The 27,327-nt window shown below is 41.5% G+C and overlaps 1 protein-coding gene across 5 annotated transcripts in view; it reads right to left on the bottom strand.

The window, feature by feature from the left end:
• Nucleotides 1–27,327, bottom strand: part of LRRC8D (leucine rich repeat containing 8 VRAC subunit D) — a 113,616-nt gene that overhangs the window by 5,475 nt on the left and 80,814 nt on the right. The window contains exon 1 of one of the 5 annotated variants that reach the window (XM_036118580.2): nt 231–1,756. The exons of 3 other annotated variants lie outside the window; for them this stretch is intronic. In XM_036118580.2, coding sequence (XP_035974473.2) covers nt 231–486 — 256 coding nt within the window. In that variant the 5' untranslated portion in view covers nt 487–1,756. Of the gene's footprint in view, nt 1–230; nt 1,757–10,400; nt 10,451–27,327 lie in introns of those variants that run through there. One more of the 5 variants, XR_013448059.1, reaches the window with a different exon arrangement.

Genomic DNA, 27,327 nt, shown 5'->3' on the forward strand with positions numbered 1-27,327 from the left:
TCAGGATGTTTGGGTTGCAGAACTGAGAGGAGAAAGGAATTTTGAAAGTCATCCTGCTGAGAATATTAGTTACTTCTCTGTTAAGCCCTATTAGAACTGGTTTCTTTGCTTCATCTTTCTTTTTATTTATTTAATTATGGTTATTAAAGTACAGTTGACGTGAAATGCTCTATTAGCTTTGGGTGTGTAAGACAGCAATTCAACAATTACGTACATTACGAAATGCTCACCGTGGTAACTGTGTTCACCATCTGTCACCAAAGGGGTTACAATGTTATTGACTGTATTTCCTATGTTGTACATTTCACCCTTCTTTATTTTATAACTGGATGTCTCTACTCCCCAATCCCCTTCGCCTATTTCATTCATCCCTGCGCTGCCACCTTCCTCTGGCAACCACTGGTTTGTTCTCTGCATTTGTGAGTCAGTTTCTGTTTTTGTTTGTTTGCTTTGTCTTTTATGGTTTCCCCATATAAATGAAATCATATGATGTTTGTCTTCTGCTGTCTGTCTGCCTCCATTCTTGACCTCCTTCAATCCATCTCCCACCTGCTGTGGGTCCTCTGGTTAAAACTCCTCTTCTCCCAAGATTCTCTATGCCCTAGGTTGATAACGTCTTCTAGCTTCTCCAACCAGCCATTCATTCCCCCCTGTATTCTGGTCCTCCTATGCATTGTTTCCTCTACTTCCTTCTCAATCACCTTCATTAGGCTATCAGGTTTCCTCTACTTCCTTCTCAATCACCTTCATCAGGCTATCATCTTTCCCAGGAAGCCCTCCCTGACCCCTAGTCTGGGTGGGGTTCTTCTCCAATGTGCTCTCACAGGACTCTGTACCTCTACCCCTGAGAGCCCTTGTCACACTGTGGTGGAACCAATTGATTATTCGTCTGATCCCGTACTTGATTTTAAATTCAGTGGGGCCAGGAGCCAGGAACCATGTCCATCCTCCTCATTCCCATATAGCCAATTGCCTGATGCATAGCAGGAGCTTAATCAAGGAAAGACTGTATGGCTCTTGATCGTCATCTTCAGCATGCTGCACCTCCTCAAAAGTCCTCAAGAACAACTATCAACTATATATGGCATTGGGCAGAAGAGCATTTTATTAAACTTAACTGCCACCACAGTGCAACTTAGGCCCTTACGAGAATAAAAACTCTAAGCCAGGCCTCCACATAAAAATAAATAGCTAAAGGATCACAGAGCAAAGAAACTGTGGGATTCTTGTAACCAGTATTTTGTAGCTGTTAAAGCTTCATCTATGGTTTTAAAGCACCTTGGACTCGGGACGGGCTTTGATTCCAGGAGAGAGAAGAGGAGGTTGATCACTTTCCCAGAGGAGGGAGAAAGAGCTAAAAGGGGGGGCAGAGAACAGAGCATTAGGGTACTGTAACTTCACAATGACCCTGAATGATCGCTAGCTCAGCCCCCACATCCCAGCAAGGGTGACAACATCTGAACAACAGGGACCAGCATGCAAGGGTTGGCTCTTCTCCTCCACCATGCTGTCTACTCTGCCACTGCCCACCAAGGGTTCTGTGCCCCTGCCATTTCCTCCAGCCCATTTCCCTTTTTCCTTTCTGTTCAACTCCTACTTATTCGTCAAGCACCAGCTCAAGTATTACCTCTTTTCCCAAACTCCTATTGTCTGGTCTAATAATATCTGTTTCTAGTATTTGTCTCTTCATGTAGATCTTGAGCTCCTTATGGGCAGAGACTATGCCTTATTATTCACCTTTGATCCACTGTGACCTACTCTCTCCCCTCTAAAGAACAGACAAGGCATTTAGTGATGATGATAATGATGATGGCAGCTATTATGTGTCGCCTTCCTTACACATGCCAAGCACTGTAACAGGAGCTTTACATCTGGTATAATCTCCTGCTTTTGTACAGGATGCATTCCTGAAAATGAATGTAAAAAGTTTAGAGTTTCAGGTTTTAGGGGCTGAGGGAACAGTTCTACTTCCAAAATGCTACACAGTATCATAAAAGCCACCAGAATTCCTAAAATGAAAAAGACAGGGGCACCTGAGTGGCTCAGTTGTTAAGCGTCCACCTTCGGCTCAGGTCATGGTCCCAGGGTCCTGGGATCGAGCCCCGCATCAGGTTCCCTGCTCCGCGGGAAGCCTGCTTCTCCCTCTCCCACTCCCCCTGCTTGTGTTCCCTCTCTCACTGTCTCTATCAGATAAATAAATAAAAAATCTTTAAAAAAAATAAAATGAAATGAAAAAGACAGATAAAAACAAGTTCTGGTGAGGATGTGGAGCAATGAGAACCCTTAAACATTGCTGGTAGGAATAAATTGGTAAAACCATATTGGGAAACTTTTGGGTTAGTATCTACTAAAACTGAACATGTGCCCACTCCATGACCCAGCAATATACCCATAAGAAATACATATCCTTATCAAAAGCCACGTACAAAGACATTCACAGTGGCACTATTTGCAATCGCCCTACGCTGGCAGCTAGCTAAATGTCCATCACTAGCAGAATGAAAAAATGAAATGTGGTATATTCACAAAGTGGAATATCCGGCATCCATGGGAATGAACGGCCTAGTTATATGGGTCTGCTCGGTTTATAAAATGTGATCTGTATGCTTAGGCTATGTGCCTTTTTGGGTAGTCATTATGTTTTAACCTTCAATAAAAAGTTTCAAAAAGAAATGATAAAAGCACAGACACCTGCCCTACGAATGTGCAGTGTCAGCAGACTGAGGCTTTGCCTTCCCCCATCCCAAGGCTCGCACAGGCTGGCTGGGATCAGAGGCCAGGGACCTACTCTCCCTGGAGTACAAAGGACCAAATCTGCCACAGAAAAGCAGGTGCAGAGGTGTGAATCTACCAGCTCTGGCTGGGACCGGCTGAATGCGCACAGATAGAACACCAATGGATCCCTGCCTGAATTCCATCTAACCCTCACCATGTTACTCTCATCTGCCACTTTCCCATGACAGAAACAGGCTTGCAGGAGTTACGGTGCGGAAGTCAAATAATTAGTGGTGGGATCTGGATTGAAAAATCTCAGCTAAGGCCAAACCACATGTTCCTTCTAGCGGGCTACACTGCCTCTCTTCTTTACTTCTCGTGTTTGCAGTTTGCAAACTACTTTTCTATGAAAGTAGTTTCATAGTTTTCATAGCTGGTTTTCACAGCAACCCAGGGAATGAGGCCCTGCTACTGTCCACCAGGAATGCAGAAACCCAAAGCACAAGAAGTTTAAATGACCTCCCTGGGCTAATTAAGTGACACAGCTAACAGACTCTTTCATCACTGTAGCTCCTTCTCTATCACGTGGTCTTCCAATGCCTGTTCTGTTGGCTAAGGTTGGCTGCTGAAGGAGGAACTTCTGACCATTGCCCTTGGCTTTGAGGAGACAGAGGAATGAAATTATGTAATCATCACCTTCCTTCCCTAAGGTGACCTTTTACGACATCCGCTCAGAATTCAAGAAAACCATGAGCCAGGTGCCATGGAGGGGAATGTGGAAATGATGTAACTTAGTCCTTGCCCTCCAGGAGTTCCCGGTCTAATGGGCATCCCCATTAGCAGTAAGTGTGCTATTACAACACAGTAAGAAAACTGCCCTGACCAGGTTAATACAAAATACAAGAGGTGCAGGACAGGACAAACCCATGTCTGCATCTGATAACGGGGGGGAGGGGGGGGGGGGCGCAAGTGGTTCCACAGAGAGGTGGTTTCTAAGCCGAGATCAGGAGGGGGACAGTCATGGGGTGCCTGGGAGGGTAGGAAATACGATTTTGACAGAAGAAGTAGCAAGCACAAAGGCACAGAGATATGGGAGAAATTAGGTATTACAGAAACTACAAATAATTCTGCTGTTAACCCATTCACAGTCTAGTATCACCCTGCATAGACAGCACACTTTACAGGTAAGTCACGAGGTAGAAACAAACTGAGGCATGGATGGTGTAAATGTAGTCTTAAGGAAGTGCCTGGGCCGTAAGGCAGGAAACCAGTATTTTCCAGCAACGTCAGCCACTGACTAGCTCTTATCTCAAACACAGGACTTCAGTAAATGTGCCTGTTATCCTATTTTACCCATCAAAAACTGAGTAAAAACTTCCCACCTCCCAGAGAGTGTTTCAACCATTAACTGCCTGAAAATGCAGTAGCGCTTTGAAAACAAAAGTTGCTTTTCATACATGCAAGTGCATACCAAGTATTATTAAACACATATTCATATAATATAGTATGTTAAGTACATGATGATCCTCAAGTGACTTTCTAATGTGAAAGTCAAGTCAAGGAGAGAGATCAGTACCTAACTTCCTATCTTAAGGTTTGATCTCTTTAGCGAACTGGGACTCAGAATGGATATACACGGTTATCAGTGGATTTTTTTTTTTTTTTTACACAAGAAAGGCACATTTAGTCAGTATTAATTGCATACATTCTTTGGGTTCTCCTTTATAGTATGTCTGTTGCAAAGGACTTAAAATAATTACATTACAAGCATGATGATTTCACATTCCAAGGCTTCTCTGTTTATGGTACATATGAAAACCAGCTTAACATTCCTGTAAGCACACATTTCTCATGGAAATTGAGAAAGTTTTTTGTACTAGAACTGAAAGAGGGAAATTAATGGACTTTGGTGGAACAATGATGGATCAGAAAAGATTGAATCTAAAGAATCTAAATTCTTTTACAATATATGATTCTATTTTCTTATCTGAAAGTATGACCAGTAATAATGGACTAAACCAATAACCGATAGCCAGGTTCAAAAATTAGAAGCTATGATGGTTGGACAACCCTGTGAATATACTAAAAAATGCTGAAAAGTACACTTAACTGGGTGAATTGTATGGTATATGAATTGTACCTCAATAAAGTCATGAAAATTTAGAAGCCAGACTTCAATCTTTATTTTACTGCCTAAACCATCTTTCAACAGAAACAGGATAGTGAAAGTAGGTAGTCAAATTGTAGATAGTCATGCTACACTGTATTCTAGGTTCAAATATGCTCTAAAATGATTGCTATGTTATTATGATTACATTGAACTGGTTCTGGAGAAAAATCTTTAGCACTTATCCTCTCTGAGCATCCATGCCTCATCTATTAAATCTTGGTAACAAAATTGGCATGTATTGGAAACAATTCAGTTTAGGGTCTGACACCAAGTAAGCCCCAAAGATGTTTGCTGAATCTGAATGCAGAAAAAGAATCACTGAGGAGTAAAGCAAGCAACTGAAGAGGGTTAGGCCGATTTCTTATGTACACAGAAGTAATCCTGAAATAAATGACAGTAAAACATCGGTTTCAATTTCATTTCTTTCAAAAACATTTCAATTAAAATTACTAATTTTTTTAAGATTTTATTTTTAAGTAATTTCTACACCCAACATGGGGCTCAAAGGTACAACCCCGAGATTAAGAGTCACACGCTCTGCCAACAGAGCCAGCCAGGTGCCCCACAATGAAAATTACTTATATGAGGAGGTGGCAAAGTTTGATGCCAAAGAGACCTGGATTCAAATCTTGTTTTTTGCCCATGTTCTTTAGCAGTGTAAACGTGGGGAACTTAGTGTCCGTTGGAAAACTTACATTAATGAGATTATTATTAGCATACAGCAAAATCCCAGCATCAAAACAGAAAAATATGGCCTCCTAATTTAAACTTTAAAAATTAATCCCATCTGCACAAGGAGGCCTTCAATACCCCTATTAAAAGGAAGACAAATGGCTCTGAAGTATTATTTAATGAAAAGAATTTAGAGTACGAAATAGCAAACAGCTTGATTAATCAATCTAATACGTATATTTTTCACATAGGTATGAGTTCCCTACCCAATCAAATACCAATTCTCACTTTCTTTCTACTGTGTTCTGTGAAAAACCAGTCAGTTTTCCTGGCCAAACTGGGCAAATGGGAGAACACCTGAGACTAGTGAGGATCAAATTCCCAAATCCTTCAGTGAAATAAATCAAAGCAGAACAAGTTAAAGTTCATGAAGAGGTAATAAGCTATATCATCACTACCAGTAACCCTTCCTCAACATTCAATGTACATGTAAACATATGTATACATGTGTGCAGGAACGGACACGCATGCCACACCCAATTTAGACATGAAAAACTCCTAATAGAATATACTAAAATATATATTTGTGTAAAGTTGTTTTTGTAGCTCACAAGTTCTGAGTTTTTTCAATAATTATTTTATTTACTATTTTTTTAAAGATTTTATTTATTTATTTGACAGTGAGAGAGGGAACACAAGCAGGCGGAGTGGGAGAGGGAGAAGCAGGCTCCCCGCGGAGCAGGGAGCCTGATGTGGGGCTCGATCCCAGGACCCTGGGATCATGACCTGAGCCTAAGGCAGACATTTAACGACTGAGCCACCCAGGTGCCCCTTTTTCATTAATTATTAATTGGGACGCCTGGGTGGCTCAGTCGGTTAAGCATCTGCCTTTGGCTCAGGTCATGATCCCAGGGTCCTGGGATCGAGTCCTGCATCAGGATCCCTGCTCAGCGGGAAGCCTGCTTCTCCCTCTGCCACTCTCCCTGCTTGTGCTCTCTCTCTCTGACAAATAAATAAATAAGATCTTTAAAAAAAATAATTATTAATAAATAAGTATTATGGATATTATAATTATGCAAGATACTCTAGCTGATGTAATTCTATATATAAATATAACAACTCACTTAGTGTTACTCCTTAAAAGATTATAAGAAATTTTATTTATTTTTTTAAGAAGAGGGGAGGGGCAGAGGGAGAGAGAGAATCTTAAGCAGGCTCCACGCCCAGTGCAGAGCCCAAAGTGGGGCTCAATCTCATGACCCTGAGATCACGACCTGAGCCAAAATCAGGAGTTGGATACTCAACCAACTGAGCCGCCCAGATGCCCTAAAATTTTCTTTTTAAACTCGTTTTTCTATTTTTAGTAAATAGAATTTTATTTCTATTTTCTTAGTTGGTAGAGCGTGGGACTCTTGATCTTGGGGTTGTAAGTTCGAGCCCCACGTTGGGTGTAAATATTAAAAAGAAAATCTTAAAAAAAATAAAAATAAAAAATAATTTTCTTCTAACACTACTCTGGTCTAGATACCTCAAAAATAACTGAAAAAATGTTTAGGGACTCATCCCTTGATTTTACAAACCACTCAGCTATCTAAAACCTACTAAAACCAGATTTCACATCGGGCAAAATCCACCCATTTTTCTAACTCCAAAAGCTTTTTTTTAGAGGGGAATGGGCAGAGAGAATCTTAAGCAGGCTCCACACCCAACACAGGGCTTGATTTCATGACCCTGCCAAAATCAAGAGCCAGACTTTTAACTGACTGAGCCATCCAGGTACCCCTCCAAAAGCTTTTTATAAATCCATTTAACACCTGAAAGAAGAGGACTTGAGAAAATTCAGAACTTGTGAGCTACAAAAACATCTTTACACAAAGTATATTTTAGTGCCTATTTGGAGTTTCTCTCTAGAGTATTGCTATTCACAGAGAAAATCCATTTCAAAGCTAAGGAAGAGAACTCTCAATACATTTTAGAAGACCTAAGGCAAAATAACTCAGGAATTAACAAAAAATGTTGTAATACACCATTGTGTATTTTCTTGCCTTTTCTTCTAGCTGTTAATTCTAAAAGTCAAGCCCCATGTTTGAAAGCTAGAAAATGAGATCTTATTCATGGAACAAAAGAGCCTCTAAATCAATGGCTTCCACATTTCATTTCATGCAAACATCAGCGTTTCTTTTACAAATGATCACCAGCATCGCCTTGACCAGGAACTCAGGCCAACAGAATTTCACAAATCCTTCAGGACCTACAGGCATTGCTTAGTGCACCTTCTACTAGAAACTACATTTCATGCAACAAATATTTACAGAGTATCTATGTACTAGATACAGGTGCTGGGGATAAAAATGGAAATAATAATAAGAAAAATTAGTAGCTGTCCTCACTGAAAAAGCAGCCTAGAGGAAACATAGAGAAAGAGGTATGGCGACAGTCTGATCAGCCCTGAAAAAGAGAGCTGACAGTTAATGGGCTTTAATAAAGGCTCCAGAGAAAGCCATCCCACGCTCAGAGAGGTGTTTGGTCAAACCCTTCTAATCCTAACTGCATCCAGTTTGTGAGGAAGCCAGTGGGATTGCTAAAGGGAGTTCTGTTTGCATTTCTAAATTCTTCCTGCCTGGAAGATAGATATCTTAGACCAAAACTGACCATTTTCTTTTTAAGTTTACTCACCTTTAATATTGCTTCTCCAGAGTATGACTGGACATGCCTGAGACTGGACTAAGGAAAGTGAACCAGAATGGAGCTCCCCGACCCCCTTAGGACCTTTCCATGGTCCCGGGAAGTCTTGCCACATTCTGTTCCAGTTGCCTTTGGGACAGATAGCCCTTCTCATCACAAACCCATGGGTATCTGCTCTGGATATAGAGAGCTGGGAGGCTACCAGTCCTTGTTCCTGATTTAGTCCAGACTGCTAGAAAGCACCTGAGTACCCTGCCTGGTGCTATTCTTACTAACCCAAGAAAACTTCTCAGAGTTAGTAAAAGATACTCAGATATGGATATACCACACCTTGGACATGTAGTTCATGTTAAAAGGGCTACTTGGTGGTTCATTAGGACAGCCCAGCCATCAGGACTAGAAATGAACGCAGAGTTGGACAATGGTTGCTCATGACCCTTGCTGAACCGGGAGTTCCATCTGTCTGTCTCCTCCTCTCCCTCCACCTGGGTTTGAATTCCTAACCCAAAGGAGGAGTTTCTTTTATCGGCCTGTACCCAGAGCAGGACACAGGAAAAAAAAAAAAACTTAATAAAGGTCTCAACCAGACCAGAACGAATCCCGGTGACCTATAACATCATTCTAGGAGTGGGTGTAGAAGGCACTGAACCCGTGAGCCAAATTCTGTTGCTGTTCATTACAGGGACATATGAGGTCACTATTAATTGTGCCAAAGTTAAAATGATCGGCTTTGACAGGAATTCTTCAATGTCCAGACGGACAGTACCATACAGCTCTTCTTAACAGGTTATTCTGAAGGTGACTCATATTGATAGACCATCTGCATGCAGTTTGGCTTATAAGTAAACATTCCACAGAAAAACAAAAAGACAAAGGTAAGCTTGGGCACACCCTCACCAGGAGATAAGACCGAGGTCTGATCCTTGACGGCGGGCAGGTGATAAGCCAGTGTGAACTCTGGGACAGAGGCAAAAGAGCACCATTTTAGCACACAGCCGGGTGATATAAAAAGACCAAGCAGGAAGGAACTCCAGAGAGGCAGACTCCCGGAGACAAGGAAGCTGCCAGAACCTCAGACTTTCCTTCTCCTTGTCCTCATGGCGTTTTCTGCCCTTGCGCACACGTACTGGATGCAGATGTTCTGACCGCATCTAACTGTGTGTGCACGGTTTGCTGGAGTCAATAAACACTTAAATCAGAATACCGTATCAAAGTGTCGAGTAAGTACCCAAAGCACATGGTAAGTGCTCAGTGAAAGCTGCTGTCATTATTCCCTGTGTTGTACAAGGCATTTTATATAAAGAACTCTATAAAAATTCTTTGCTACTACATACGAAGAGAAGAGCTTGCCTTTCATGATGTGCTGATATAAGAGCAATGGAATCTGGGTGTTCACCACTTAGCTGTAGCTTCCAAGAAAGTCAGCTGAATTTTATAATGGCATTATAAGCATTAACCCTTAGCCTAAATCTTTGTTTACTTATTCACTCCCTCATCCCTCCATCCATGAAATATACCTATGTACTCAAGTGTTAACATGATGCAAATTCCTGGAGAAACTCTGGTGAGCAAATTCAGACATATTTCCTTTCTCACAGAGTGCATGCACAGTCTAGGAGAGAGAACTTTCATGACTGAAGATATAAAATGGTCAACTGAGAAGAGCTACCAAGAAGAGGGCCACTCAGAGGCAGATTTACTTTGCAGGGAGAGAAATGTAAGCTTCAGCACCCCTCGCTGTCACGGACCCCTTTCAAGACCCTGCACCTACTTTTTATATCTCGAACTTTCTGTTCTTTTTCTAAAAGAGATCTCCCCTGTGTCAGGATTCCTTGACCTTCCCCTGCTTGCACGCATCATGAAGGCAGATAACAGGGACTTTTCCTCCAGGCGGCAAGATCAGGAAAGAAGTCACGACTGGGGCAGGGTGTGGAGAAAGAGTGCAGAGGGGCTGGGCCAGAAGGTCCAAAGGCCCCACGCCGTAGAGAGATGAGGAAAGAGCATCTGAGGAACGGAAGGGTCTGCAGCCTGGAGCTCAGGGAGGGTGTGCGGTGTGAGGGATGCAGTCCCGTGAGCCATGTGGAAGTTTCTGATGTCATCGAACTAAGGGCAGCAGGGAGCCACCGATGTGTTTGGAGCTTGAGATGGGAGGCAGGTGACAATCGGGGTGGTGTCTCTTCCAAGATCGATGTGGACTGGGTGGACAGGCTAGTGAGGGAAGATGGGAGATTAGGAGAAAGAGCTACTGGTTACTCTGGGCAAGGGATGAAGGTGAAGACTGGGTTCTGATTGGAGAAGGGAGGGAGCGGGTAACACGGAGGATTTAGGAGCTAACAGGCCCAAGAACTAACAACCAGACTTAATGGACTGATGAGGAAGGTGAAGGGGAGAAGGTATGACCCCCAGATTTCCTTTAATTTTGTCATCGTTCCATACCCTTGTTCTTTTACATCCATTTACAGGATTTTACTGTAACTGAATCTTTTTTCCTAAGCCCTTCAAGTCCTTTCCTTTCCCCCACACACATCTTCCAGAATCCTTTATTCTTTTTTTTTTCCCAGATACTTTTAAAAAGTAAGCAGATTATATATAATAAGTGAAAAAAAATATAAGTCCTCACATGTTAGGACATGAAATCTATAAGCTTAAGATAGTCTGAAAAACATTACTTTAGTGTTATCAACATATAGATGATGGATAACTATCTTTTTACAGTACTTCTGGGGTGAAGCACAATTTTAAAATGAAAAACAGCTCTGCTTTCATCTATATTTAGAGAACGCATACATATAATGCATCGTACTGTACAACATTATATGCAATATAATCAAAAGAAAGCCAGCATTTAACACTGTAAGAATCCTACATATAGTCAAAGCTTGTAATTTTTTGTGCTAATAAAACCTGGTTTCTGGAATAAACTAAAATGGAAACTAGTAAAAAACCAAACACACTCCTTCTTTAGATCTTTCAGTGGAGACAGGGAAAGGCAGCCTAGTTTTGTTCTTTCCCATGTTTTCTTTAGGTCAATATTAAAATGAGCCCATATTTTATAAGTATACAATAGCCAAGCAGTGGGGTGGCAGTGAAGATGGGGCAAAGATATAAGGGGCAACAGTATGAGAACGCAACGAAATACTTTAAACTTATACAAAAATAATTTAAAAATGGCATAATCTATGCACAAATAATCGAGAGTCTCCTTTTACTGAACTGATAATTTAAAACAGAATTTCAATTCTTACACATTGGTAGCATAATGGATAAGAATGTGGCTTAAGGAGTTAGCCTGCCTGAGTTTTCATCCCATCTCCACCTCTGACCACTTCATCTGTAAAATGGACACACAATTAATGTCTCCCATCACCAGCTGTGTAAACTCGGGCCTTAATTTTCCTCATCCATGAAGCTGGGATAAAATATCGCTGTGACAAGATACACAAGATATCCAGTATAATGCTGAACACACAGTAGGCATGCTCACTGAATGTTCCCACACCAACCACTCTCCAAAATTGGCTCTAGATGTCCAGAAAAAATTAAGGAAGGTGGGAGCCCCTAAAGAAAACCCTGAAGAATGTGGTGGCAATAGAGAGAAAAAAGGACCATCAAGGATTTGAGAGGGGAAAAAAAAAAAAACAAAGAAGAAGAAAGAGAACAGGAAAAAGACCCAAAACAACAAGATAAGAAGGAGGGGACTTCAAGATAATAAAGGTATAAATCAAATACCACGAAGATGAAAAACAATCAAAACTCTTAAAAATCACTAATGACATTTGCCAAAATAATCTCTATTAGAGTGGAATTCATTATTGACATTACAAACCATCTGAGGTTTAACAAAAAATTCTGCTGAAGGGTCAGCCTTCTAAAGTAATACGAAGACTCATTTTAGAATTAGTGTTAAAATGGTAAACTTGGCTGAATACCACTTTTGTCCTATTTCAAAGGATTTGATAAAAGAAAGGAATGTTTTATTCACAATTTACTTTATCTTGTTTCTCAGTGCTTAACATCTATTTGTGTAGCCCTTGTGAAAACTCCGTATCATCTCTAGAAAAGCGGGTCTGATAGGATATTTAACTGGAAGCCCTTCACTAACTAACGTGTGCATGGAGTTAATGGTATTTTCCCTCTTCCCAAATTAGGATGAATTAGCAGAGTTTTAATAGAGAGCCACAATCATCACGAGATAATTTATAACATTTCCCTTAGTTATAACGTAATAGTGGAGATGTAAAACTAAGGCACAATTGAATAGCCCATGGTTTGTAAAAACTCCTGAGCCTTTTTGTATTGGGAAGGTACGATGACCTTACCTATATGCACATGGTTACCTTACACATAAATTAGCGTAACTGCTAATTCAGTATGCTGCTACTGATTTTAGATGAGTTGCTTCTTTGAAGATTACATGAAGATCCTTGACTTTAAAAGATTGGGGGGATTCACTTTCTTTTTTTAAAAAAAGATTTTATTTATTTATTTGAGAGAGAGAGAGAGTGAGAGAGAGCATGAGAGGGGAGAGGGGCAGAGGGAGAAGCAGACTCCCCACTGAGCGGGGAGCCCGATGGGGGACTCGATCCTGGGACTCCAGGATCATGAGCTGAGCTGAAGGCAGTCGCTTAACCAACTGAGCCACCCAGGCACCCGGGGGTATTCACTTTCTGACAAAGCATGACATCCATTCAACTCTGAAAAAATGACTCAAGATAACATTTTTGGAAAAAAAAAAAAAAGGTGCTACATATGCAAGTGCCAACGTATTTATTTAAGCATCTGCTATTTTAACTGTAGAGATCATTAACAGTGTTCCTCAGCCCATTTCATGTCACAGTCCACAGAAAAAAGGGCATTTTTACAAGCCCTTGCGTAAACTGAAGAGGGTGAACACAATCAGGCCCTGGGCTTTAGGTTCCACCCAAATGAACTGATATTTCAGCCATCTGGTATCCATTCCTGGCACAGACTGGGAATTCCAAACTAAAGTATAAGATATTGGATGTAAATAAAGATCTAAAATCTTCTAAGTGATACAATTTATCCATCTGAGATGTGATAATTTTTGGAGTGATGAGATGTTATTTTCCTTTCTTCCTCATGAGCCAAAACCCCAGAAAAAACAGATCCTTATAACCAAGAATCAGTTTGCTCATTTGTGTCATTTTACACGCAACACATTAGAACTATAATAATAATGATATGTACCGTTTTGATGGACTGATATCATTAGGTAGATGCTGCTAAGGCTAAAATGGAGGGTGGCTGTTCAATCACCCATTGATTCCTTGTCAAGCACTGCATTCTGTGTTAAGGTATTAAGGATTTGTAGTTGAAGATAACTTATCTGGCCCATCATAGACTTTAGGAAACCTTTATTGTCATGAAGCCATCAGGCTCATATCATTACACATTATCAACATATATTTGGCTTAGGTAGCGATAGGTGCTGAGAATATGTATATAATAGAGCAAGATAGATATATAGTCCTTACCCTCCCACAGCTTAAAGATCTGCCCACGCTTACTTTATGTACTCTGGAAAAGATGAAATATGAACCATTACCACCATTCTGCCCAGAATTACTTAGAGTAAACAGTCCTAACACATCCTAATCTAAAATGACAACAAAGTAAGTATATGACTGTTAGGAAATCTGTGAGAGCTGAGACCAGTGATATGCAATAAAAGTGAAAATATAGTTCACCTTCTGAACTGGAAAACTTTTGAGAGTGACAAATGCAAAACAAAAGGGGAAGCCAGGATAAGGTATAACTGGGACTCTCCCATGAAAACCAGGAGCTGTTGTCACCCTTATAGGCCACATGAGCTAGAAATATTTGAGGCCATTATGTAAGGCTGATGTATAAACACAAGTCTAGATTTTTTTAAGGCAAATAATCTGTAGACACAGTCTTTTTTTTTTTTTTAAGATTTTATTTTATTTATTTGCCAGAGAGAGACACAGCGAGAGAGGGAACACAAGCAGGGAGAATAGGAGAGGGAGAAGCAGGCTTCCCGCTGAGCAAGGAGCCCGAATTGGGACTCAATCCCAGGACTCTGGGACCATGACCTGAGCCAAAGGCAGACGCTTAACTGACTGAGCCACCCTGGCGTCCCTAGACACATCCTATCTTAAATATTTGACTCTTTAGCTGTTGATTCAAAGTAGTTGATGTCTCAAGATAGTCTTTACTACTTTATGAATGGGGACTGACCTTTTATCATGGTAGTATGATACATACTACAATTATTTTCTAGTAAGAAATCTAAAATTTTTAAAAAGATGAAATAGACATAAACCATCTAACCAGCATTTCCTACCCACCAAGATATGTGCAGAAAATGATAATATTTGTACTGTACAAAGTAGAAGACCACTGACGCTGCTCATAACTGGAGTGCCCTGCAATGTGGGCTGAGAGCATCTGTATTTTGGCAAACATGTATGTAATTCTGTTATTAGTGTGCCATACCACACCTCCTGAGAAACTGACCCAAATGATGTAACACACTGACGGATGTTGTCTGTTTACACAACTGAGAGTGAAGAATACAAGAGGGCAGGATGAATGATAATTTCCCTTAGAAAGAGAATATGTCAACATTACCTTTCAGAAAATGCTCTGAAGATGGAGATGAAATGTTACCAACAGTTGTACTAAATGTAACAAACGTTAAGTACTGACAACAAAAGTCTGGAGGGAGATTCCATGCTATACATGCTCATGCGTCTAGTGTCACCAACTTTTACCACAAAGCATTAGCTGAGAATGAGAGCTACAAACTGCCCTTTCCATGTATATACCCTTAACCCTGGATGACACACTTTTTTGGAAGGGGAAAGAAATAAGAGGTGCTGAATCCTATTACCAACATATGGTAACTGCTAAATCTTCCAGGGTAGGTCCAGATGGGTTAAAAAAAAAAAATCACTAATTTTCTCCCAGTTTGAGTTTTTTTTTAAAGGTTTTATTTATTTATTTGAGAGAGAGAGAAAGAGAGAGCACAAGCAAGGGGAATAGCAGGGAGAGGGAGAAGCAGGCTCCCTGCTGAGCAAGGAGCCCGATGTGGGGCTCGATCCCAGGACCCTGGGACCACGATCTGAACAGAAGGCAAGATGCTTAACCGACTGAGCCACCCAGACGCCCCTCCCCGGTTTCACTTTTAATCAACATAGTTTTTTGCTGCTATGATAAAGGCAAGTTAAGTATCCTCCAGAAACCATTCTCCCTTTCTCCTTTTGGTTATAGACACCTGCTACCTTCACTGTTTAGTTGAGCTGGGTGGAGACTGTTGCCCAGCTAGAAGCAACATTTCCTAGCCTTATTTGCAACCAGGTATGGCCCTGTAACTGAGCCGGGCAAATAGGATGTGAGAAGTGATTGCTCACTTCCTGGTAAGCTCTGTAAAGATAAGCCCACCTGCTTTGGCCTTCCTTTTTCCTTTCTCCTGCGGGCTAGAAAATGGGGAAGCAGGCGCAAGCTCAGAAGCCACGTGCAAGGCACAGCAGAGCCGTCCGGCCAGCCGAGGCTGCTCGCATCTGGACTGCTGCATGAGAAGGAAACGCCTTGTAAGCCATTCTATTTTGGAGTCTGTTACAGCAGTTTATCTGGTACCAAAATTAAGAAAATTTTGAACACCTCAAAAATGCCTCTTAAATACAAGGATCCAGAAATAGCAAGATTTGGATAGACTCATTTGTGAGTACTTCTTTGTGGTTTCCCGGAACACAAAAGAGTGGAGGCTTTTCCAAGAGGAGGGCTCAGGGACGGCACGACATCGTCAGATCCAAGTTAGGAAAAAGGGCAATAAGGAACCCCTGAAGGGTTTGAACAGGGAGGCGGGCAATGAGATCAGCGCTCCGCTTTAGAAAGAATCTTATCCAGAGTATGGAAGTGGGACTGGAGGTAGGAAAGGCTGGAGGAGGGGAAGTGAGTGTGAAAGTTATACTAGTCAAGGTGACTTCCAGGTAAATTCAGTTTTTCAGCGTGAATAGCCAGGACCTGTGTGTAATATATTTAAGTAGAGATTACTAGGAGTCACTTGACCTACATCTCAGGGGAAGGATCCAAGATGGAATTACTCATCTGTGACTAATCAGTATATGGAAGATGAGAGTACCCAAGGGGAGTACATACGGAGAAAAAGGTCAAGGAATCCTGGGGCTCTCTACCATTTAGGGAACAAGTGGGAGAAAAGGATTCAGTGAAGGAGTGTGGGGGGCTGGTTAAGAGAAAGAAACCAAAGGTGACAAGTCAAGGAGGTTAAGGAGTAAAGAGTGACTGCTGGGTCTGCCAGTTGAGGGTCACTCAAGACCTCAGCCTAAGCACTGTCCACGAAGAAGTCTGGCTTACTGAGGGTGAGGAGTAAGTGGGAAAGGGAATGTCTGCTTCTTGAACAATGGCTGGGGAGAAAAACAAAAGGCTGGAACAACAGCAAGAAGGGGAAGCAGGTTAAGATGGAGGGGTTTACTTTTTAGGATGGGAAAGGACCAGGGAGTTAGAAGTTAAAAAGAACAGGGTGAGAGGTACAGAGATGTTTTTTATATGGCTGTCTGTTATTTGGAACATCAAGTTAAAACAGATGCACTAAACACATTTCTACAAGGAGCTCTAGCTCAAGTATGTAGCATGCTGTTATGACCAAATAAAGGTATCAAGATTAAGGAATTCATAATTCCACAGAATTTTCTTTTTTTAAAAGATTTTATTTATTTATTTGACAGAGAAGGAGAGGGCACAAGTAGGCAGAGCGGCAGGCAGAGGGAGAGGGAGAGGCAGGCTCTCTGCTGAGCAGGGAGCCAGACGTGGGGCTCGATCCCAGGACCCCAGGATCATGACCTGAGCCGAAGGCAGCCGCTTAACCAACTGAGCCACCCAGGCGCCCCCCACAGAAATTCTTAAACAGAGTTTGGACATATATTGTTTGCTTTTTTCCTCCAGTTAAGTCATTAAACATTAGGCTTGCTATCCACCATATTACTTACCCAGTTGTAAAACTTTAAAGATTCCTTTCTGGGGAAAGTCGAAAGAGAGAGAAAAAAAAAGGTGACTTGCAAAAAATAAAAAAAATTAAAAATAAATAAAAGAATTCCACGACTCCTATAACTTTGGAAAGAAAACACAGCACACGGACATATGAGTGAGTAGCTCTGTGTATGTTCAAGTTGTCTAAACAGTATCAGGCACTCTCACCCGCTGAAACTCCCTGCTAAGGTCAAGCGATTAAAAGAACTCAAGTCAGATTACACTGAAAGGAAGAAGGTGGTTAAAGAAATATTTATTATTCCTAAGGAGAGTGTTAGTGACCTAAATCAGCTCGATTTACTTCCCATTTCCTTGGCCGCAGTATGGAGGGAAAGATGGGGTGAGAAGGTGGTGGTGTGTGCTGCTGGCATCTGTGAGCGACCGGCTTGGCTGGGAGACACCATCACAGAACACGGAGACCGCCGCGCACACACGGGAGACAGAAGAAAACTGCCCCTGATAAGGAAGCAACACACACTCGAGTTCATGAAATTGTCACACCCCCCCCCCCCAACGCCAAGCAGTGGCATTCCTATTCTAATTTTATGGAGAAAAAAACCTGAGGTTTAGCAAGTTTGCAATGACCAAGGTCACGCAGCTAAAATCCAGTAGACCTGGATTCAAACCCAGATCTGACTGACCCCTACCAAGCCCATACCTGCCCCTCCCCCAGCTTGTTTTAAATTAGAGATTAGCTCTAAGTCAATTAAAAATCTCCCCCCAGGGGCACCTGGGTGGCTCAGTCGGTTAAGTGTCCACCTTTGGCTCAGGTCATGATCCCAGGGTCCTGGGATTAAGCCCCACATCGGGCTCCCTGCTCCGCGGGAAGCCTGCTTCTCCCTCTCCCACTCCCCCTGCTTGTGTTCCCTCTGTCGCTGTGTCTCTCTCTGTCAAATAAATAAATAAAATCTTTAAAAAAAATTTCCCCCCAAACTTATGAATTATTAGAAGGAATGCTTAAGTAAAGGAGACACAGCCCTGGTGTTCAAAGGCTGCTTCAGGACACAAGGAGCAAAGTCTGAAAAGTGAAATGACAATTTACAACCCGACTGCCATTTAATAATAGGATTACCTCACGTCTTTATCATCATCTCAGCTTTTAAAACCACTGGCATGGATTCCGACTAATCTGATCCTTACAAACTGCTAGGAGACAAAGAAATAGTGTCAGCTTCATTTTTTAGCCAACGAACGGCTGCAATAAGGCAGTGGCCAAGTGAAATTTTAAGTGGAGAGCTCTGGAAGCCTCAAGTGGCGTACCCCTACTTACTAGAACAGGCTCCGGCACGCGTGATGGTCTCACAGTTTTACATATCTTCAGAAGGAGTGGTTAACGACGTCAGACCAAATAGTCTCTGTAAACCCTTCTTGAAAGGTAGCTTATGAAGCTTTCCTTTTTATTCTGAATTCATTTACTATAAACTGCAACTGTACTTCATAAAGAGTTAGGTAACTCACTTGGGCCAGCCCGTTCTTGGTGCAAAATACGTACCGATGACCCAATGTGAACCCGAGCCCTGCTCTAGCTGTGACTACAGGAATACCACGGGAGGGTAAGGGACTCCAATCAGAGCTCACATTCTTCCTCGGTAGGGGGAACTGCCTGCATTCACTGTATTCTTACAATTCTACTCCGCCAAATAAAAATTTCCTTTAGCGCTCCTGGAAAGATGCACCATTGGCGCCCTTATGACGTTCTCAGTCTCTTAGACTGGGCAATGAAAAAAACTGGTATTAGAGAAAATATTTCTACCTATTACTTTTAATTCAATGATAACACAATCAAACCCAGCAAGTGACATCCTAATAATCCATACCTAGTGGCTACTTTCCATAAACCACGGCTCGTGAGCACGTAGTGTGTTTCTTAAATAACTTGGGTCTTTATTCACTATTAACATAATCACAAGGAGAAGAATAACCAGACCTGAACTGCACAAGCATAACTGAGAGATGGTCATACCACTGATAGAAATTACAGGCCTCCTCTGAATCAGACACTGTCCTCAATCTCACAGAGGGCTTCCTGCCCAGTAAAATCTGCCTTAATTGGTTTTCTTTCTGTTGTTGCTGTTGAAAAACAGAGAGAATGAGCCAGCCCAGGCAGCATCATGGGAATTTCAGACACACACACACACACACACACATACAAACACACACACCAGGCAGCATCATGGGAATTTCAAACACACACACACACACACACACACACCCACCCACCCTTTAAAGCCCAAGTGAGTACATCTAGTTTTTAAGGAAATACTAATAACAAGGAACAGGTTGAGGGTATTTTCCACTGGTTTAAAAATAAAGCATTCTATCCTTAAAAAAAAAAAAAAGAAATCTTAGAATTATAGAAACAGGAAGCAGCAGCTGGATTTATCGTCCTTCATTTCCTCTGAGAGTCGTAGTAAGGAACTCCCCATCGAGACAAAAGCCATGGAGGGGCAACCTCCTCCCGCCTGGACCCACAGCCACATGCTGCTGATGCCTGTCACAACTCTGGCTGGACACTTCAAAATCAAACTGCTCACTTGATCTTTGAAAGCCTTCCATGCCCAGGCCCTACAATTTGACAAAACGAAAAATCTGACCGGAATTGAAACACACATACGTAATGTCCCCGGTGCTAGCAGAGCCCAGCTCCCCCCACCCGCCCCGCAGGTCTCTCTCAGGGCCCACTCCCCTAAGGACTCCGCAGCCTAGTTCTGGTGGCTGGTGTTGGAAAGAGCAGGAGAGCCGGGCTCAGCTTCCCTCAGCCACTTGCGACTATGGCTGATATTCTTTATTTCTCTCAGGTTCAGTTCTCCCATCTGTGAAATGGCAACAAGGCTGCCCAATTTCACATGGTTGTAATGGGCGGTCGAAGGGATGACGAATGCCAAAATACCTTGCAAATCACACGTAAATCGCAACACCCAGAGTAACGGGGATATATATCCTCGGAGAAGGGGTTTTATCACAAATGTTATCTTTTCGTTTGATCCTCAAGACGATGCAGTGGCTTAGCTGGTGGTGGTGGCATTAACACCAACACCGTTATTAGCACCGTTTTATAAATGAGCTAGTCTAGAAGAGCACACTAGGAGAACCGCGTCTTAACTCCTTAGCAGCATCCAAATCATTGGAAAACATTTCTGGCAGTACATGAGACGTAAGTACTAGGCTGGGAGTTACGAAAGCTGTTCACATTTCAGGTCTGCTGCTCTGGGCGAGTCCCTTAACCTCTCCAGGCAACATGATTCATCCATCTGTCACCAGGCTGGTGGGAGACAAAAATAAAATGAGACCTGACTCCAGCTCTTGAAGAACTCACTTGGAGGCAAGGGTGGCGGAGGGAAAGAAGTGACATATAAACAGATTAATTATAAAATGGTATTTACTTAAAATACGGAGTTGAACAAAGTGCCCTGGGATCGAAAAGCAGGAAATGACTAACTTTGGGGGACTCATGGAAGAATTCCTCTCATTTGTAAACTGGGAAAAGAAGGAAATCAGACTATGCATTTATCAATGTCTCTTTTGGGGCTAACGCTCTCAGAAAACTAGGCTGAGAGCGAGCATTGGCAGTAAAAATACGCAGCACGGGGCCTCTTAGACACCTGTGCATAGGCGACCCATCATTTAAAAAATAACGTAGGTATCTTAAGTGCAAGGGAAGTGTACTTCAGAAATCTCTGAGCAATAAGATTTTTCAGAATATTACTCAAATACAAATAAATCATACTTGGAAGTCTGTGTAAGTGTATGGGAGCTGGGTCTATAGTTAGCCCTATTTGCACTACTGATGGGACTTAGATCTTAGAGCCAGATTATCTAGGTTAAACTCTTGACTTTACTAGTTAGTAGCTGTGTAACCAGCTAAGTTACTGGATCTATTTGTGCTTCAGATTCCTCGTATATGAAATGGCGGTGGCGGGGGTCGGCGTAGAGGTGGGGGTCATAGTAACACCACCACCTACCTCATAGGGTTGTTAGGAGGATTAAAAGTACTATATACGTGTACTTAGAGCAGTTCTTGGCACATGATAAAGGCTGAGTTAGCTACTGTTGTGATTTGCAAAAGTATAATAATTGGCATTTTTGGACTATTCTTCTACATTACGCCTAGAAGTTTCCAATTTAGTCTCAATCCACCATTTTCATTTTTCAGAAATTTATGGAAAGTTCCATTAATCAATAAAGAAATGTTGTTTAGCTGCTTCAGAAATACATTCCCCCCAATTCTGCTTAAGTGAAACATACTAAGTATGATTTAAAAACCCACTTCCGGTGGCGGATATGAAACTAACACAGGCAATACAGGTTTACGGTGATAGAGATGTTTGCACTTCAGAAAACCGTTTGCCTTTAAAGTGACTACACAGGAGTTTTGGATGACATTTTGGAATTAGAGAAAATGAAAGAGGAAGGATGCCTATATTCCCACAGTTTTTTTTTTTTTCTATTTAGTTTTATATTTAAAACATCACTTGTAGTACTTTAAAATTATAAACATCCAGGGCGCCTAGGTGGCTCAGTCGGTTAAGCATCTGCCTTCGGCTCAGGTCATGATCCCAGGGTCCTGGGATCGAGCCCTGCATCAGGCTCCCTGCTCAGTGGGGAGTCTGCTTCTTCCTCTCCCTCTGCCTGCTACATCCCTTGCTTGTGTTCTCTCTCACTCATTCTCTCTCAAATAAATAAATAAAATCTTTAAAAAATAATTATAAACATTCAAAGTCATATTAAAAAATGCTAATTTAACCACCCACTGAAAAATATAAGCATTTAAATAACAAAGTTTTTTTCACTTTTCTCACTGAATTCACACAAAATTTCAGGAAATTACTTGGGCTGGTAACAGTATTTTATCATTATTATATGATAACCATCAGCTGAAATGGATTGTATGCAGATAAAATTAAACTTCTATAAATCAAACTGCCATGTTTTAATTGGCAGCATTAGCAACACTCACCAAACCAGAAGATTCTGCATTTAATATTTAATATATTAAACATCATTATTTCATTGGCTCTCAACCAACATCAATACTTACTGACTGACTCTTGGGGCCTGTGATTTTCATCTTAGTCAATAATGCTTAGGCTCAGGCCTCAAAATTAATCATTAAAACTTGCTGCTACAAAAAGTGTTCACTAGAACCCCAAAAGAATAAAGAGAGAGGCATGGTATTTATCATACTCTTATGTTCTATAAAGAATGGGTTACTTTTTCTCAATACAAAACATTGTATTTTGTAATGTTTTGTGACTCTACTTAATGCTTTATAATATATCCATAGGAAATGAAGCAAAATACTTCAAGCTATAATTTACTCTGGTTCAAATATATGTTAGGCACATTTGGGGAAGGGTTTTATGAAGAGTAAGGTACAACTTCTTAAGGCAAACTGAGGAAAATTATTTCCCTAATTTTATAGGTGGAAAAAAAAAAAGCTTAGAAATGTTAGGTAACATCCTCATAAAGTCACAGAGCTAAAAACTGATGGACCGCGGATGGCTCAGCTGGTTGAGCATCTGACTCTTGATTTCAGCTCAGGTCATGATCTCAGGGTCATGAGATGGAGCCTCGCACTGGGCTCAGAGCTCAGCATGGAGTCTGCTTGAGATTCTCTCTCTCCCTTCTTCTGCCCCTCCCCCGACTCACTTGCTCTCAGTCTCAAATAAACAAACAAACAAATAAAATCTTAACCTCCCCACCAAAAACCCACAAAAACCCCAAAACCAAATTGATAGACCAGGAAGCAAAACTAAAACACACAAACACACACACTTTTTCGTAGGTTGTCCAGGTAATCATTTTAGAAACATATAAGGAAGGCATTCAAATGTTTCTTACTGAGGGTACTAGATGAATCTACTTAATTCTACTAAACAATGACATAAAATCAACTTAACAGTGCTTTGTGGACATATGGTCAAAAAGTTAGGAATAATTTAGGTCCCCTGTGAGGTTAAAAGGCCACTTTCTCAACTAACCAATCCTTATAATCAGAATTAACTAAAAACTAAAAACAAAAACTACAGTGATATTTTAATAATTTTATAGAAAAGGTTTAAGATAGTGTTCAACAGGGGCGCCTGGGTGGCTCAGTCTGACTGTTAGGCATCTCCTTTGGCTCCGGTCATGATCCCAAGGTCCTGGGATTAAGCCCTGAGTTGGGCTCCCTGCTCAGTGGGGAGTCTGCTTCTCCCTCTCCCTCTGCCCCTCCCCCCTGCTTGTGCTCTCTCTTGCAAACAAATAAATAAAAATCTTTAAGAAAAAAGATAGCATTCAACATTCAAATAATTCAGTGCCATTTATTAAGTTTCACTTAGAAGATTCTTTCATCCTTTCTTTTATCTGCCTAATTATACCGTGTGACGTTCTAGTATATTTGGTGCAATGATTTAGAACTCCTAGATTACCTGAGGGCCACAAACTATTCCAATTAGCAAGTTTCCAGACCGCCCTGCCTTTTCCTGTTTTGTAATAAAAAAATAATGCAACTAGTTTATGTACCAGGACAGCTATTACTGTAGGCTCATACAAAAGAGAATTTAACAGTTAATCCTTCTAAGACAGCTTTATGATAAAGGTGACTCTAAAAATATCAGGTTGTTCTAGGAGAAACTATATTGAGTGTTGATCCCATTTTCCCAAAACAGTGAATTCTTTGGGTACCCCAAGTTCTATTTCTAGAAGCGACAGGAAAGTTCTGGTAGGACTCCAGTTCTGGCACTGACTAGCTATTGGATCCTACAAATCTCTAGGTCTTAGGTTCTCCATCTGTAAAACAGTAATAAGACTGTATTAGATTGTCCCTTCCTGACATAAAAATTTAAGATTCAGTCCACACTTAAAATCCAAACTCAAATATATCCTTCCACAGAAGCCATCTGCCTCCCATTCTCACCCCGAGGCATAGTCAGCTGCTCAGGGTAGCTGAGTCCCCACACTACTTTATTCACTGTTCATTAGGGTAATCATTAGTATAGAATTATTTGTTTGGCCAAGAGAGTGTAAGTTATTCCAGAGAAGAAACTATGTCTTATTGATCTTTGTATATCTGTCATGTAACAGGTTCTAACTGCTTGGTATACAAAAGATATGCAACAAATATTTTAAAAATAAATTCTTTGAACCACACTATCAAGCAAGCATTCATGTGGTACCTCCTTTGTTTGGGCTCTAGATCACATTCTGGAGATGGACTAAAGTTCCCAACCACAAAGTATTTGCAATTTAGAAATAGGACAATCATGGGTGATGATGATTAATAACACAAGTTTAGTGCATTTTAAGTCATAAGTTTAAGTGAGTTCTGTAGAAAAAAACACACTCTCAGAATTTAAGATATCTAAGACCCTTTGATGCTTTAACATTTTATGACCCACCTTGCAGAGCCTTACCATTTTTCCCTCCTCCATTCCTCTTCTATATGATGGGCATGAATCTATGTCATGCTCATTTTTTAAAAAAAGATTTTATTTATTTATAAATAAAATAAATTTTATTTTATTTTATTTTATTTTATTTTATTGGGAGAGAGAGAGTGTGAGAGAGAGAAAGAGAGAGAGCAGTTGCGGGGGGGGGGGGATTAGAGGGAGAAGCAGACTCCCCGCTGAGCAGGGAGCCCGACGTGGGACTCGATCCCAGGACCCTGGGATCATGACCTGAGCCAAAGGCAGATGCTTAACCGACTGAGCCACCCAGGCGCCCTGTTGTGCTCATTTTTAATGATTCAATTGTTCAGAAGAAAAAATGATCTCAAAAGAGTAGCGACTGATTCAGGGCTGGAAAAGACTTAGACACCTGAAGATAAGCAGAAGAAAAAAAAGTTTAGGAAAGATTAATAAACATTTTTAATGGGGTGCTGTAAGTTAAAGCGTGAGGTTACCGCAGGCAAGGGCACAGAAAAAAAAAAAGGAAGCAAAAATATATGTTTTTTGGCCTGGAAGGGTTTAGCTTTCAAGTTCCCAAACAAAATTTCATGTAGTACTTGTCGGTTCTCTGGTATTTATTTTTCTTGTTCATGCACATCCCTGGCGGTTAGCAACAAAAGGGAGTGAAGGTTGCTGGTACTGGTGCATAAAGGCTCGGGAGAAGACAGGAAGCCAGCACCTGAAGGATGGCCAAGAAGCCCTTCGGGACCCTTTGCTGGCAGCTCACAATAGCCTCTCTGCAGGAACAAATGCTGACAGGTTTGCATGGAGGAGACTGAGTGACCCACTCTTTCGCGTGTTTTTCTAAAGTAACACCCAAATCAAGATGAGCTGGGGTACGTATTACGAACCCAGATTCCTGGGCTCTGCCAAGACCTATCCCTTTCTACATGAGCATCCCCTCCCCCGCCCCCATCTGTGAAAGAGCCTCTGAGAGGCTGAAATACAATGAGGAGTAAAGCAAACTCAATGCAGCTTGGGACTCTTACCAACAAGGCTGAGCTGAGATGACTCAGCAGGTTAGAGCGTGACCCTTTACTTCTGGACTCATTATTCTGGTTCTCATCCAGTGGCTACTACAAATGCACAGGCACGGATCAGTCTTACTCCAGAGCCCATCTGAGAACAACACGGAACGGCTAACACAGCTCCGCACGACACATGGGCAGCTCTTCCTGAAGAAAGCCAGCCCCGGGTCCTGGTGGACAACCAGCTCCCAAAAGTCTGGCTGAGAACACTAACAAAAAGGTCATGGTCCACCTTAAGTTCTGCAAAATTCTATACTTTAGAATGGCACAGAAGTTGGGGAAAGTAGAAAAGAGAAGTTGGGTGGGAGGCGGGATTGTGGGGTTCTGTCAGCGATGTACTACAAATCAATGCCCAAAGCTATGAAATTAATCATGGTAACAATAATAATAATAATAAAAATAGTAAAACTCCTTCCAATGATTATTTTTTTCTATTCTTCAGCAGCTGCAATGCACTTGCTTCTGTTAGAGCTGAGCGCTGCGACACAAGGTACTTTGTCTCCTGCTTGCTCACCTCTGGGCTAAGTTATATACACCACCAGATGTATGTAAGGCAATATGGTTTGGAGGAATTAGTCCTCTCACTATTGTTTTTGTCAAATGAGAATTATTTTTTTAAAGCCTGAAAGTGGTGCTTGAAAGAAGCTTCAGGTGTAGGAAGGGATCAGAAGTAAAAAGGGATGGGGGCCACATAAAATGTGCCCCGACTCCACATTTAAAGCTCTAGCTGAAGGGTGAAGAAGCGCAAAGAAGGGCAATCTCAGGTTCAATCACACTGACAGATGCCTTATCTCCCTTCCTCACCAAGTGTCCCTGGGGAGCAGGGACAGGTCTAATCTACCCTTGGAGACACCAAGGCAGGTGTCGCAAGAGGACTTTTATTTACTCTTCTCAAAATTCCCCACAATAACAAATCAGGCCTCTCCACCTTCTCCTTCCCCCCCTCTTCCCTTTGGGATCTGCCTGCCTGCAGAGACGATGCATTCTGGACTCCTCTCCTGCTGGCTTCCACTGTCCTGTTCTGCCCAGGAAAGAGTCGGTGGTCTAACTCAAGGATGAAATTTCAAAAGGCCCACTTGGCTGCAGACCCAAAGCTACATTCTCCAAAAAGTATTTTCATTAATAAAGCTGGCATCTTGCTGTCCATCAGCCTGACTCCTTTATCTTTCTCAGTGGTTTTTTAATTTGGGCAATGGAGGAGGGGTTATTTCTGGGTCCCCTCAAACCTCAAGAGTGGGTAGGTCACCTTGCTTTGTCTATGGTATAGTTTTTAGCAACTATTTATTGAAGATGTATGTACAAAATCGCAGTGAGAAGGAAATGAAAATAATCTATCTGGTCTTATTTGTTCGTGGGTGGTTCTATGGCCATATCCCATCCCACCAGTTTCTTGGGAAAGTAGTCCAAAACATGGTATCCAAATTTGTGTGAAATCTTGGAGGGAAGCCATTCACCTAAAATATATTCAAAAGAGAAACAGCTCAAACATATTATTGATGACTTAGCACATGGGAATAGGTTTCTGACCTATGAGGAGCAGTTGAACCACCTGGAAACTTTCTTCCAAGTATTTTACAAGCCAAATGACAAAGGTGAAAAC

This window comes from Halichoerus grypus, chromosome 5, assembly GCF_964656455.1.
Source record: "Halichoerus grypus chromosome 5, mHalGry1.hap1.1, whole genome shotgun sequence".
In the NCBI taxonomy this organism is placed as follows: domain Eukaryota; kingdom Metazoa; phylum Chordata; class Mammalia; order Carnivora; family Phocidae; genus Halichoerus; species Halichoerus grypus.